The 12,588-nt window shown below is 44.8% G+C and overlaps 1 protein-coding gene across 3 annotated transcripts in view; it reads right to left on the bottom strand.

The window, feature by feature from the left end:
* Positions 1-1,135, bottom strand: part of LOC121508726 (hexokinase-1-like) — a 43,301-nt gene extending 42,166 nt beyond the window's left edge. For 2 of the 3 annotated variants that reach the window (XM_041785764.1, XM_041785767.1), the window contains exon 1: positions 713-1,023. In XM_041785764.1, the coding sequence (XP_041641698.1) occupies positions 713-775 (63 nt within the window). In that variant the 5' untranslated portion in view covers positions 776-1,023. The other variant, XM_041785766.1, reaches the window with a different exon arrangement.
* Positions 1,136-12,588: the final 11,453 nt, after the last annotated feature.

Here is a 12,588-nt window from a genome sequence, read left to right as displayed (position 1 = left end):
GCTTTTACTCGGCGACGTCCCTGTCCGGGTAATTAGTTTACGCCGTCTCTGCCAGGAGAAATGTGAGGTTTGATATGCAGCAGCGAGGAGAATAGACGACTAAATAAGTCAAGAAGTTTCCTTTAGCGACTGTAGGTCTTCGTAGTTTTCGCTAAAGTCATCTCACATGTTCGAATGTTTCATAAGAGTGACATTTTTTACATACAAGTTTGGATTTTGTTCTCCTAGCCCTCACTCAGAGCCTTCATGGATGATGAAGATGAAGGAGTAATGGTGATGAAGAGGAGGAATCTGTGAGCTGCCAGAGAGGGAGGAGACTGTAGCTAGCGCTCACGACTTTCCCAACTGCTCCTCACAGACACCTGTCTGCTTCAGACGCTCCGGAAACGCTCCCCAACGAGGGTCTGAGTCTGCAGCCCATCCCCACCATCCCCGCGGCCACAGCGCTCTCAAGGACATCCAGGTCTAACGCCGCTAACCCCTGAGCTAACTAAAACAGAAATGAAAATGTCCTCATCATGGCCTCTTCTTCCTCTACTCCCATAATGCTGCATCCTCCTCTCTGCCTGAAACGCCCCACAGGCTGAACCGCCCCACAGGCTCACGCTGACATGCAGCTACCCATCATTCCCCGGCATCCATGGCTGTTGTCACGTTACACAACTCTCCTATCGGAGCAGAGAAACGCCGGGCTGGAGCTGCTTCCACTCACCTTCTTGAGTTGATCATCCTTCAACTCAGTGAAGTAGTAGGCCAGAAGCTGAGCCGCTATCATCCTGGCTGCACAGAGCTGTCAGCAGCGACTACAAGAGAGTAAAGCAGGAAGGAGAGGAAGGAAAAAGCCGCCTTGTGTCGTCTGCTGTCCCCCCACGCTGATCCCTCTTGATCCTGAAGTGAAGGAGGAAGCAAAGCCGCCGAGGCGAGGCAAGGTTAAAGGGGAAAAGTGTGCTGGAACAAGAGAGCAGCAGTGTTCCTGCCTGCTGGTCTGCGACAGGCACGCACTCACCGCCCCGCACACACACAACCACTCACACGGTTTAACACTCAGAGGCTGGGTCTGAGCCTGTCTCCTCCCTCTCTGCTGCTCGCTCCCCGTTAGCTCTGGGGAGATGCAGCAGCTCCACTCTGGAATGGTGGTTTCTGCTTCGCCCTGCCCCCACCGAAGCCTCTGATTGGCTGGGCTGAGGACGTGAAGGAGAGGAAGAAGAGGAGGGGGGGGTAGACGGGGGCTTCTCCTACAGCAGAAAGAGAGAGAGAGAGGCTGCGTGTGCATGATAACCTGCCTCCCTCCTCACAGCAGACACAGGCGTCCTCTCAGCCGGCCGGCACGTCTTGCACGTTGCCACGGCACCCAGGGGTGTACGTGCAGAGGGGCAGGGCCACCGCACCATGATGTCATCGTGCCTCTTCCTGCTGCATCATAATCGGCATCGGCTGCAGGCGAAAGGGCACGGGACACAGGCTGCAGCATCCAACCGTCTCCTAACAGCTCGACTCTTATCTGCTGCAGCTCTCTCCACTCCCTCAGCAACCGGTGTCAGAGTCATATCAACCAGATGCACGAGGACACGCCAGCCAGCATGCACGCCTGGAATTAGTCACTTTAAAACCACAGTATCCACAAACCCTACCACTGCTGACCGAGCATAACCTTCCCTTTTATTACCAAAGACGATGAAAGTTATAGCCAAGGGTTTTTAGTTCTGTTTCAGGTGTTTTGCCTTTTTATTTTAATATGACAGTGCACTGGAAACGTGGAGAGAGAGTAGGGAATGACATGCTGGAGAGGAGCCGGAGAAGGTATATCTGGCCCAAACTTCCAAGGTGCAAGCAGTAGTCGACTGAAACTATGACTAAAAATGTTGGTCAACCATCATTTTCCATGAAGAAGAGACTAAAACAAGCTAAAAACAGATCTTTGATGACAATTTTTATCTTTAACTGCAGGTGGAATCGCAACCAAATGAGATAGAGCAATATTTCTTTTTGCATATAAATACCAGAGGAGTAACACTAACATATCACACATTCAATGAGTCCCAGAGTTCTGTTTCCTTCCAGATATATCCTTCTTTCTTTTGGAGAAACTAAGTAGAAAGCACACACATCAAAAATGATTTTCTATAATATGATCTGGGCCGCTGCCTTTCACAGCACTTCCTACTTTATGTGAACGTGATGACGTTTGATGACGTTTTGTCTGCACAAAACCTATCGCGTTGTTTTCTTGCAGGTCACAAGTCACACTTGTTATTGTTTCAACTTGGTCTACTGCAAACATATGTGTGCTCAAAAGTATCTGGCACACTAAGAGACTTTGTTGCACTACTGTGAATAGCTTTTTATAAACATGCTGTATTTTTCAAAATTGAGTACAATTTTATCTTTGTTTTTGCCTTCTTTGGTAAGTCATAAAGGGTTAACTAAGACCCACAATAAGAGCATCATTTCATTTAACATTGAGTTTTACTGCATGCTTTATTGTTCCTTCAGCATCTCTCTGGAGTTAAAGGGGTCAACAGCAGGTTATGAAATGGTAAAAAAAATTAAAGTGGCTAGCCTGTGGCCCCTTCTCCATCATGACTCTCTCATCCCTATTTCCAATTCTATCCGCTGTCCTACTCTATCAGTTATGGCCTTAACCCTTTAAGTGCCAAAGTCGCAAAATTGCAACAAGAAACATTGCTGAATGAAACGGGCTCTAGCTGCAAATGTGGTACCTAATGTTGTTACTACTTTACACCAGGAGATGGCAGACATGAGTAACTTCAATCCCAGCAGCATTTGTGGGCGTGTTTCTATTCAAAGTTTTGGAGAGAGAGAGTTTGAAGATGCCCCGCTGGTCAAGTAAACGAGAAAGTGGTAGAAGTGGTTTTAGTCGAAGCATAAAAGAGAGAAAGAGACCGAATCGCAGTGAGAATACTCACAATGCCAGGAGGAATAGAGGAATATTTACCTCTCTGACGATGACGTTCAGTCGTCCGGTGTGACTGAGACTGCCGGTGTGTCGGAGCCACAGTGACTCCGAGCGCCATGAGAGTCCACAAGCAGCACATACCAAAGCCGATGCTTTTCCTCACCGTGGCCGGGGTGGGGACATGGTGGGGGTTGCAGGGGTGGTCAAAACACGAATATTGACGGAGGTAAACTTTGGGTCATACTGAAGATTTTTCTCATTTACAGTATGCCTTTATCTCTAACCACTTTCAAGCTACAGCCTTTAGAAATCTTGATATTAAAATAGAATATTTTCTTGAAAAAACTGTGGCGCCCAAAGGATTAAGTGACTAAAAATAGATGACTTTAGAAGTGAAAAGGGGTAAAAAGGAGTAAAAAACGTTAAAAGTATCAAAAACGGGTGACAAAGTGGCAAAGCTGGTGAGAAGAGGCCAAACATGGCAGGAAAAAGGAAAGTGAAAGTGGTCACAGAGGGGCAAAATTAGTTCAAAGAACAAAAATGGGATGAAAGTGGGTTCAGACAGGCAGAAATAGTCAGAAAAATGGCAAAAAGCAGTTAAAAAGTAGCAAAAATGGGTCAAAGGTGTCAGAAATGGGTGACAAAGTGGCAAAAAAAAAAGCTTCAAAGAAACAAAAATGGGATGAAAGTGGTTTAAAGGCATGTTGTCTTTTGAAAACTGGTCAACAGTATGAACTGGACACATGCAGACAACGTCACCTGCAGAATCCAATGTGCACAACATCGCGTTTTTTTGTATGAACTTTAGAAATAAAAACTCAGTGTTTTCATTGCTGCAGCTGTGCAGAACGTTGATGTTCTCCTTCATAAAAGTCTGTAATGTTCCAACGTATTACAGACTTCACTTATCTTGTGAATACACCGTACCAACCACTGACATCAGGGGGTAATTCATAAAGAATCACAGGTCCACAGGTCAAACTAGTCCTGTGTGAATAGTGCTGCAGCCTCCACCTCTCTGTAACCTCTGCAGTCTCTGTGTCAGCTTCAGTCCCTCATATCCTCATAAGCATGAATAGACAGAACACCATCAACACATTTACTGTTTAGTAAATAAACCTCTAGGTGATTGTCAGAGGGTTAAGAGCTCCATTCGACCTCACTGGACTGCTTTGTGGGAACCAGTAACACCAACAGTCCCAGTGGAAACTCCTAGGAACACATAATAATACAGAGCCCCAGACATGACATGGTCAAGAAAAAAACAAAAGTTGTGGCCACATAACACTAATTCATGGCCACAGAATACCAACTCATGACTACAAAATACTAATTCATGGCTATGAAATACTGATACGTGGCTACGAAATACTAAGTCAGGGCCACAAAATACTAATTCGATGAATTAGTATTTTGTGTCCACAGTTTAATATTTAATTTCTGGGGCTCTGTATCATAAATATTTTACTCAGGCAGTCAAATAGTTTAATGATTAACTTCTGATTATCCCTCTTCTGTATTTAAAAGTCCACTATTGTGCATTTAAAACTGTTTTGTTATTTTTTGGCTGTATTCACTGTCATTCTCTATGAATAAAAAGCCCATAATAAGTTTATTAAACCCTCTTTTACCTGCACAAACGTGTGAAGACAGAAAAGGAAAAGCATCAGAATATTCATGCATATTTCCTTGTGTGCAGGTTCCTAAATCTTCTAAAGAGTTAATAACCTCTGTATCTCACTGCTCTTCTCATCCTTCCTCAGTGAAATACATTCCTCTAAAGCTCCAGATGTAAATCAGTGACTGATTAGACAGAAGGTAAACCCTGAGAGTCTCAGAGAGAGCTGAGAACCAGCAGGAGGGAAACACAGATCACATTTCACTCTGTAGTTTTGCTTTTAGGTCCTCTTTCATTGTCATCCATCCTACATTATCTGAGTAACTTTTTTTATGACTTCAGGCTGCTTTCATTCAACAGGCTGTTCCTTTTTCTACAACACCAATGTTGGGAGGATTTTTCTCTGTCTCTGAGTCTGACTAAAGCCTGACTGAATCTGACCTAGTCTCCAGCAGGTTTTTAACCAAGCAGACTGCTCTATTTTCATGTTATTTCATCCTGTAGGAATGAAACCGTTTCAATCATCCTCCATCCTGTTGAATATGCTGAATTTCTTCTCTTGTTGAGGCTGGCCATGTCTGAAACATCTTGTACTTTTTCAGCTCTGCCTGGTCTGAAAAAGGAGCAGCACGTGTGCAGGGATCCCTCCTGATGAAGCCTGATGCAACCAATCACAGCGTTGCTGTACCCGCTAAAAGACCCCCTCTTTCTCTCCTGCAGCTCGCTTACGTCACCGCGCTCTGCGTAAAACTACCCGTGTCTGCTGACTCGATGACGTGCAAAGCCTCTGACGTGCCTCCTTTTATCCCCGTGATTTAGGACTTCCCCCGCTTTTACCCCCCCGTCCTGCCCCCATTCCCCTCCTCCCCCTCCTCCTCCTCCTGCAGCCAAACTTAGTGAATGAAAAGAGCGGCTCCCCTTGTTCTGTGCCCCGATAGCACCGCTCCACAGCCAGGCAGAGAGGAGGGAGGGTTTAGTGTTGTCTCACTCCCTCTCAGGCAGACTCTCCTCCAGCTCGCTGTAATGGCTGCTTCAGGGTGACCTTCCCATGAGCGGATAGCTCAGCGTCCCTGCTGACAGCCTGCTGACACACAAACCTAATAAACCCACACACCAGCAGAGACCTGACCTCATCATGGTTTACACCGGGGAGCAGAGACCAGGAAAGCCGGATTCAGGGTCACATGAACGCCACAGTTTTCTCATGTTATGAAGGCCGAGGAAAGTTGCATAAATCAGGGGTTCTCAATGTTGGGGTCGGGACCCCATTGGGGTCGCGAGACACTGAGAGGGGGCCTCAGGTTGCCTTATAAAAACTAAGAACATGTTTGAATTACAGTTTCCACATTACACCAATTTTGTCAAACATTAACCCGTTTTTATCACTTTTCCCACCAGTTTTACCAACTTCAACACATTTTTTGCCACTTAAAACCATTTTTTGTTGATTTTAAACCCTTTCCACCACTTTTTTCTGGCTGTTTTTGCCACTTCTAAACCAAATCTTGCCACACCCTGCCTATTGTTGGCTCTGTTAACTCATTATTTCTACTATTAACCCCTTTAACCACTTTTTCTGCCACATTTCACAATGTGATATGCCCATTTTTTTCCAGTTTCTGACTTTTTCTGCCTCAGCTAACCTTTTTTGCCAGTTTATATCAATTTCCATCCCATTTCACCTTTTTTCCACCTATTTTTGCCACTTTAACGCCATTTCAGCCACTTATAAATCCCATTTCACCACTCAGTATGCCCGTTTTTGCCACTTGAGCCCATTTATGCCAATTTTGGGGGGGTTATTTTGCCGCTTTTATTTAATTTTTGGCATTTTTAACCCATCTCTGCTATTTTTAAAATCCAATGTCACCACTTTTCCATGCATTTTTTGCCATTATTAACCCATTTTATTTATTTTATCATATTTTAATTCTGTATTTAACAAAAGGATTTACATTTTTAAGAGGGCTACTGACTACAGACATGAATTAAAATTTGCTCTTTGATAAGAGTGGTTATTATTCATGTGGATTCAGAGAATCTGGAGAATTAAGCAGGGGCGTAGCTCGGGATGTTGGGCCCCCAGAGAGAATATTACACAAGGCCTCCCTTTAACCAGCTAGCCAAGCAGCTAATGTTGTGTTGTTTTTACAAATATCTCTGCATTTAAATGTATTTCTGAACCATCATTTCCCAACAACAGAGCATTTTTACTCTGGTTAAATCAAATTTACTTGCATCATTTAGCGCTGCTGGACTATACCATTTGGACATTTTTAAAGGAGGACCAGGCCCCCCAGTATTTAATATCTATCTGATATAAACTTCAGTCTGCTCACCGATTTAGATCAGTTTTACTCAACCAAAGAGCCACACTGTCGAAAAATGTCTCTGCAAGAGCCACAATCTAAGAGGTGAGACAAAAACTGATTAAAGTGACAATAAGAATCAGTTAAGGTGGTAAATAATGGTCAAACCGCAGCAAAAAAAGGGGCGAAATAGGCTTGTAATGGCAAAAGTGGTCAAAAAATGGCAAAAATGGGTGAAAAGTGACTTAATTGGTCCAAAAGCAGCAGAAAAAAGGTGGGAGATTTGGATAAAAAGCAGCAAAGAGTAGCAAACATCTGACAAAATGGGAAAAAGTGGCATTTAATGGCAAAAGTCAGCTTAAATGGCCAAAATTGTCAAAAAGCGCAAAAAAAATGTAGCAAAAATAACATCAGGGGGAAGTAAGCATAAAATGGCAAAAAGTGGGTGAAAAGTGGAAAAATGGAGAAAAAGTGGCAAAAATTGGTGAGAAGTTCCCCAAAATGAGTTAGAGGTGAAATTTAAATCATATTTTTAGCTCATTAAATCATTGTTTCGAATTCTAGCTCATCTTTTGACATTTTAAACTCCTAATTTTGGCTTTTTAATCCCGAATTTTGAACTATCAGACTCATAATTTCAAATTTTAAGACATAGTTTGACTTTTAAACTCATGATTTCAAATTTGATCTCATATTTTCACCTTTCAAACTTATAATTTCAACTTCCTCCTCGTACATTTGCTCTTTAAAACATTATTTTTCTGTTTTTAATATTCTGTTCTGATCTTTTGAACTAATAAATTGGAATTTTTCAGACTTGTCAGATTTGAGCCTTTAAAATGATCATTTTTACTTTTTTGAATTTCCAAATGATTTCTCATCAGTGCTGTTTTGTTTGTTTCTTATTTTATTACTGGTGAAAATGAGGTTGACAGTTTAAGGTTAAATGTTGACCCTGGTAGGCTCTCAGGTCAGACCTGAATCCAGAATCCAGAGTGTGACCCCCCTGCTCTGACACGAGCGTCCTGATACCTGGAGCTTTATGAGAAAGACCGGGCCGTCCAGCCCTCAGTCCAGGAACTTCTGTGATGTTAGACCTTAAAGAGTTGTTATAGAGACATTTTTCTGCAACAAAGAAAAGGTCAAGGGTCATCAGAGTTCTTTGCAATCATTCTTTTGAATGGAAGAATGAATAAACAGAGTTATAATGAAAAAAATGTAGATTTTCATGCAGAAACTAAACAAACACCCCGGCTGCATGTGTGCATGTCAGCACAGGTGCAGCCGTCTGCACTCAGGTCGCCGCTAAAGCCCAGAATATTTGGAGGTAGATGTTCGCTGCAGCCATGAGGCCCCTCAAACTGGTGAACTTCCTGCTCCTCCTATTATCATGCTCCAATAATCTCTTTTATTCTCACTCCAAACATGCTGCATGGGGCCGCAGAGAGGACGGAGGCTGGAATCCAGCAGGGCGCACACGAAAGCGCACTGACGTGTCAGCTGGGATAAATCAGTAACAACAGGGAGAGGCTGGGATAAATCAGTACCAACAGGGAGAGGCTGGGATAAATCGGTACCAACAGGGAGAGGCTGGGATAAATCGGTACCAACAGGGAGAGGCTGGAATAAATCAGTACCAACAGGGCGAGGCTGGGATAAATCAGTACCAACAGGGAGAGGCTGGGATAAATCAGTACCAACAGGAAGAGGCTGGAATAAATCGGTACCAACAGGGAGAGGCTGGGATAAATCGGTACCAACAGGGAGAGGCTGGGATAAATCAGTACCAACAGGGAGAGGCTGGGATAAATCGGTACCAACAGGGAGAGGCTGGAATAAATCAGTACCAACAGGGCGAGGCTGGGATAAATCAGTACCAACAGGGAGAGGCTGGGATAAATCAGTACCAACAGGAAGAGGCTGGAATAAATCGGTACCAACAGGGAGAGGCTGGGATAAATCGGTACCAACAGGGAGAGGCTGGAATAAATCAGTACCAACAGGGAGAGGCTGGGATAAATCAGTACAAACAGGGAGAGGCTGGGATAAATCAGTACCAACAGGGAGAGGCTGGGATAAATCGGTACCAACAGGGAGAGGCTGGGATAAATCAGTACCAACAGGGAGAGGCTGGGATAAATCAGTACCAACAGGGAGAGGCTGGGATAAATCAGTACCAACAGGGAGAGGCTGGGATAAATCAGTACCAACAGGGAGAGGCTGGAATAAATCAGTACCAACAGGGAGAGGCTGGAATAAATCAGTACCAACAGGGCGAGGCTGGGATAAATCAGTACCGACAGGGAGAGGCTGGGATAAATCAGTACCAACAGGAAGAGGCTGGAATAAATCGGTACCAACAGGGAGAGGCTGGGATAAATCAGTACCAACAGGGAGAGGCTGGGATAAATCAGTACCAACAGGGAGAGGCTGGGATAAATCAGTACCAACAGGGAGAGGCTGGGATAAATCAGTACCAACAGGGAGAGGCTGGGATAAATCAGTACCAACAGGGAGAGGCTGGGATAAATCGGTACCAACAGGGAGAGGCTGGAATAAATCGGTACCAACAGGGCGAGGCTGGGATAAATCAGTACCAACAGGGAGAGGCTGGGATAAATCGGTACCAACAGGAAGAGGCTGGAATAAATCGGTACCAACAGGGAGAGGCTGGAATAAATCAGTACCAACAGGGAGAGTCTGGCAAAAATCAGTACAAACAGGAGAGGCTGGAATAAATGAGTACCAACATGGAGAGGCTGGAATAAATCAGTACCAACAGGGAGAGGCTGGAATAAATCAGTACCAACATGGAGAGGCTGGAATAAATCAGTACCAACAGGGAGAGGCTGGGATAAATCAGTACAAACAGGGAGAGGCTGGAATAAATCAGTACCAACAGGGAGAGGCTGGGATAAATCAGTTCCAACAGGGAGAGGCTGGGATAAATCAGTTCCAACAGGGAGAGGCTGGGATAAATCAGTACCAACAGGGAGAGGCTGGAATAAATCAGTTCCAACAGGGAGAGGCTGGGATAAATCAGTACCAACAGGGAGAGGCTGGAATAAATGAGTACCAACATGGAGAGGCTGGAATAAATCAGTACCAACAGGGAGAGGCTGGAATAAATCAGTACCAACAGGGAGAGGCTGGAATAAATCAGTTCCAACAGGGAGAGGCTGGAATAAATCAGTACCAACAGGGAGAGGCTGGAATAAAACAGTACCAACATGGAGAGGCTGGGATAAATCAGTACAAACAGGGAGAGGCTGGGATAAATCAGTACCAACAGGGAGAGGTTGGGATAAATCAGTCCCAACAGGGAGAGGCTGGAATAAATCAGTACCAACATGGAGAGGCTGGGATAAATCAGTACAAACAGGGAGAGGCTGGGATAAATCAGTACCGACAGGAAGAGGCTGGGATAAATCAGTACCGACAGGGAGAGGCTGGGATAAATCAGTACCAACAGGGAGAGGCTGGAATAAATCAGTTCCAACAGGGAGAGGCTGGGATAAATCAGTACAAACAGGGAGAGGCTGGAATAAATCAGTACCAACAGGGAGAGGCTGGGACAAATCAGTACCGACAGGGAGAGGCTGGGATAAATCAGTACCAACATGGAGAGGCTGGAATAAATCAGTTCCAACAGGGAGAGGCTGGGATAAATCAGTTCCAACAGGGAGAGGCTGGAATAAATCAGTACCAACATGGAGAGGCTGGAATAAATCAGTTCCAACAGGGAGAGGCTGGAATAAATCAGTACAAATAGGGAGAGGCTGGAATAAATCAGTACAAATAGGGAGAGGCTGGAATAAATCAGTTCCAACAGGGAGAGGCTGGAATAAATCAGTACAAATAGGGAGAGGCTGGAATAAATCAGTTCCAACAGGGAGAGGCTGGAATAAATCAGTACCAACATGGAGAGGCTGGAATAAATCAGTTCCAACAGGGAGAGGCTGGAATAAATCAGAACCAAATGGGAGAGGCTGGGATAAATCAGTTCCAACAGGGAGAGGCTGGGATAAATCAGTACAAATAGGGAGAGGCTGGAATAAATCAGAACCAAATGGGAGAGGCTGGGATAAATCAGTTCCAACAGGGAGAGGCTGGGATAAATCAGTACAAATAGGGAGAGGCTGGAATAAATCAGTTCCAACAGGGAGAGGCTGGAATAAATCAGTACTAACAGGGAGAGGCTTGGATAAATCAGTACCAACATGGAGAGGCTGGGATAAATCAGTACAAACAGGGAGAGGCTGGGATAAATCAGTACAAACAGGGAGAGGCTGGGATAAATCAGTACAAACAGGGAGAGGCTGGGATAAATCAGTACCAACAGGGAGAGGCTGGGATAAATCAGTACCGACAGGGAGAGGCTGGGATAAATCAGTACAAACAGGGAGAGGCTGGGATAAATCAGTACAAACAGGGAGAGGCTGGGATAAATCAGTACCAACAGGGAGAGGCTGGGATAAATCAGTACAAACAGGGAGAGGCTGGGATAAATCAGTACCGACAGGGAGAGGCTGGGATAAATCAGTACAAATAGGGAGAGGCTGGAATAAATCAGAACCAAATGGGAGAGGCTGGGATAAATCAGTTCCAACAGGGAGAGGCTGGGATAAATCAGTACAAATAGGGAGAGGCTGGAATAAATCAGTTCCAACAGGGAGAGGCTGGAATAAATCATTACTAACAGGGAGAGGCTTGGATAAATCAGTACCAACATGGAGAGGCTGGGATAAATCAGTACCAACAGGGAGAGGCTGGGATAAATCAGTACCAACAGGGAGAGGCTGGGATAAATCAGTACCGACAGGGAGAGGCTGGGATAAATCAGTACAAACAGGGAGAGGCTGGGATAAATCAGTACAAACAGGGAGAGGCTGGGATAAATCAGTACCAACAGGGAGAGGCTGGGATAAATCAGTACAAACAGGGAGAGGCTGGGATAAATCAGTACCGACAGGGAGAGGCTGGGATAAATCAGTACAAACAGGGAGAGGCTGGAATAAATCAGTACCAACAGGGAGAGGCTGAGATAAATCAGTACAAACAACGGAGCGTAGTTAGTCCAACACTACTCTCAGTCATGATTAATGGTATTTTTGAAGGTGCTCCATGTGGAATGGGCAGATCTTTATTTGCAGGTGATGGTGCCTTGTGGAAAAGGGGGGAGGAATTTTGTGCATGTAGTCAAGAAAGAGAGAATCAGCCAAGTTGAGAGGTGGAGACCTAAACGGGGATTTAAGTTTTCAGTGGAAAAGCCGAAAGTGGTTTTGGCTTTTTAGGGGTATACTTTGACCAGAGATGACCAGATCATGTCAGTCAGATGATCAACAAGTGTAAACAAGTTTTAAATGGAATGAGATGCCCTGCAGGACTGCGGTGGGGTGCAGATTTATACCACTAAAGCACATTTATGTGGCCCTAATCAGATCCCGTTTGGACTGTGGGAGTATAGTCTATGGTTCAGCAGCAAAGTCAGTGCTGGCAGGCTTAGATGTAATCCGGACACAAGCACTAAGACTGTGTTTAGGAACAGTCAGATCTTTTCCTGCATGTGCACTCCAGAGGAAACGCCATTGTGCTTGAGGAGGACGCAACTGACGGCCCACTGCTGGGTCAGCATCAAAGGGCAGGGTGATGAGCACCCTACAGAAAGTGTGCTGCAGGTGTGCTGGGAGAAGGAAAGAGCACAGAAAGAAAGATTGGGATGAAAAGGAAATGGAATAGCTGAA

This window comes from Cheilinus undulatus, linkage group 4 (genome assembly GCF_018320785.1).
Source record: "Cheilinus undulatus linkage group 4, ASM1832078v1, whole genome shotgun sequence".
Lineage (NCBI taxonomy): Eukaryota > Metazoa > Chordata > Actinopteri > Labriformes > Labridae > Cheilinus > Cheilinus undulatus.
Note: the sequence above shows the minus strand (reverse complement) of the source record. Positions and strands in the feature narration are given on the sequence as shown.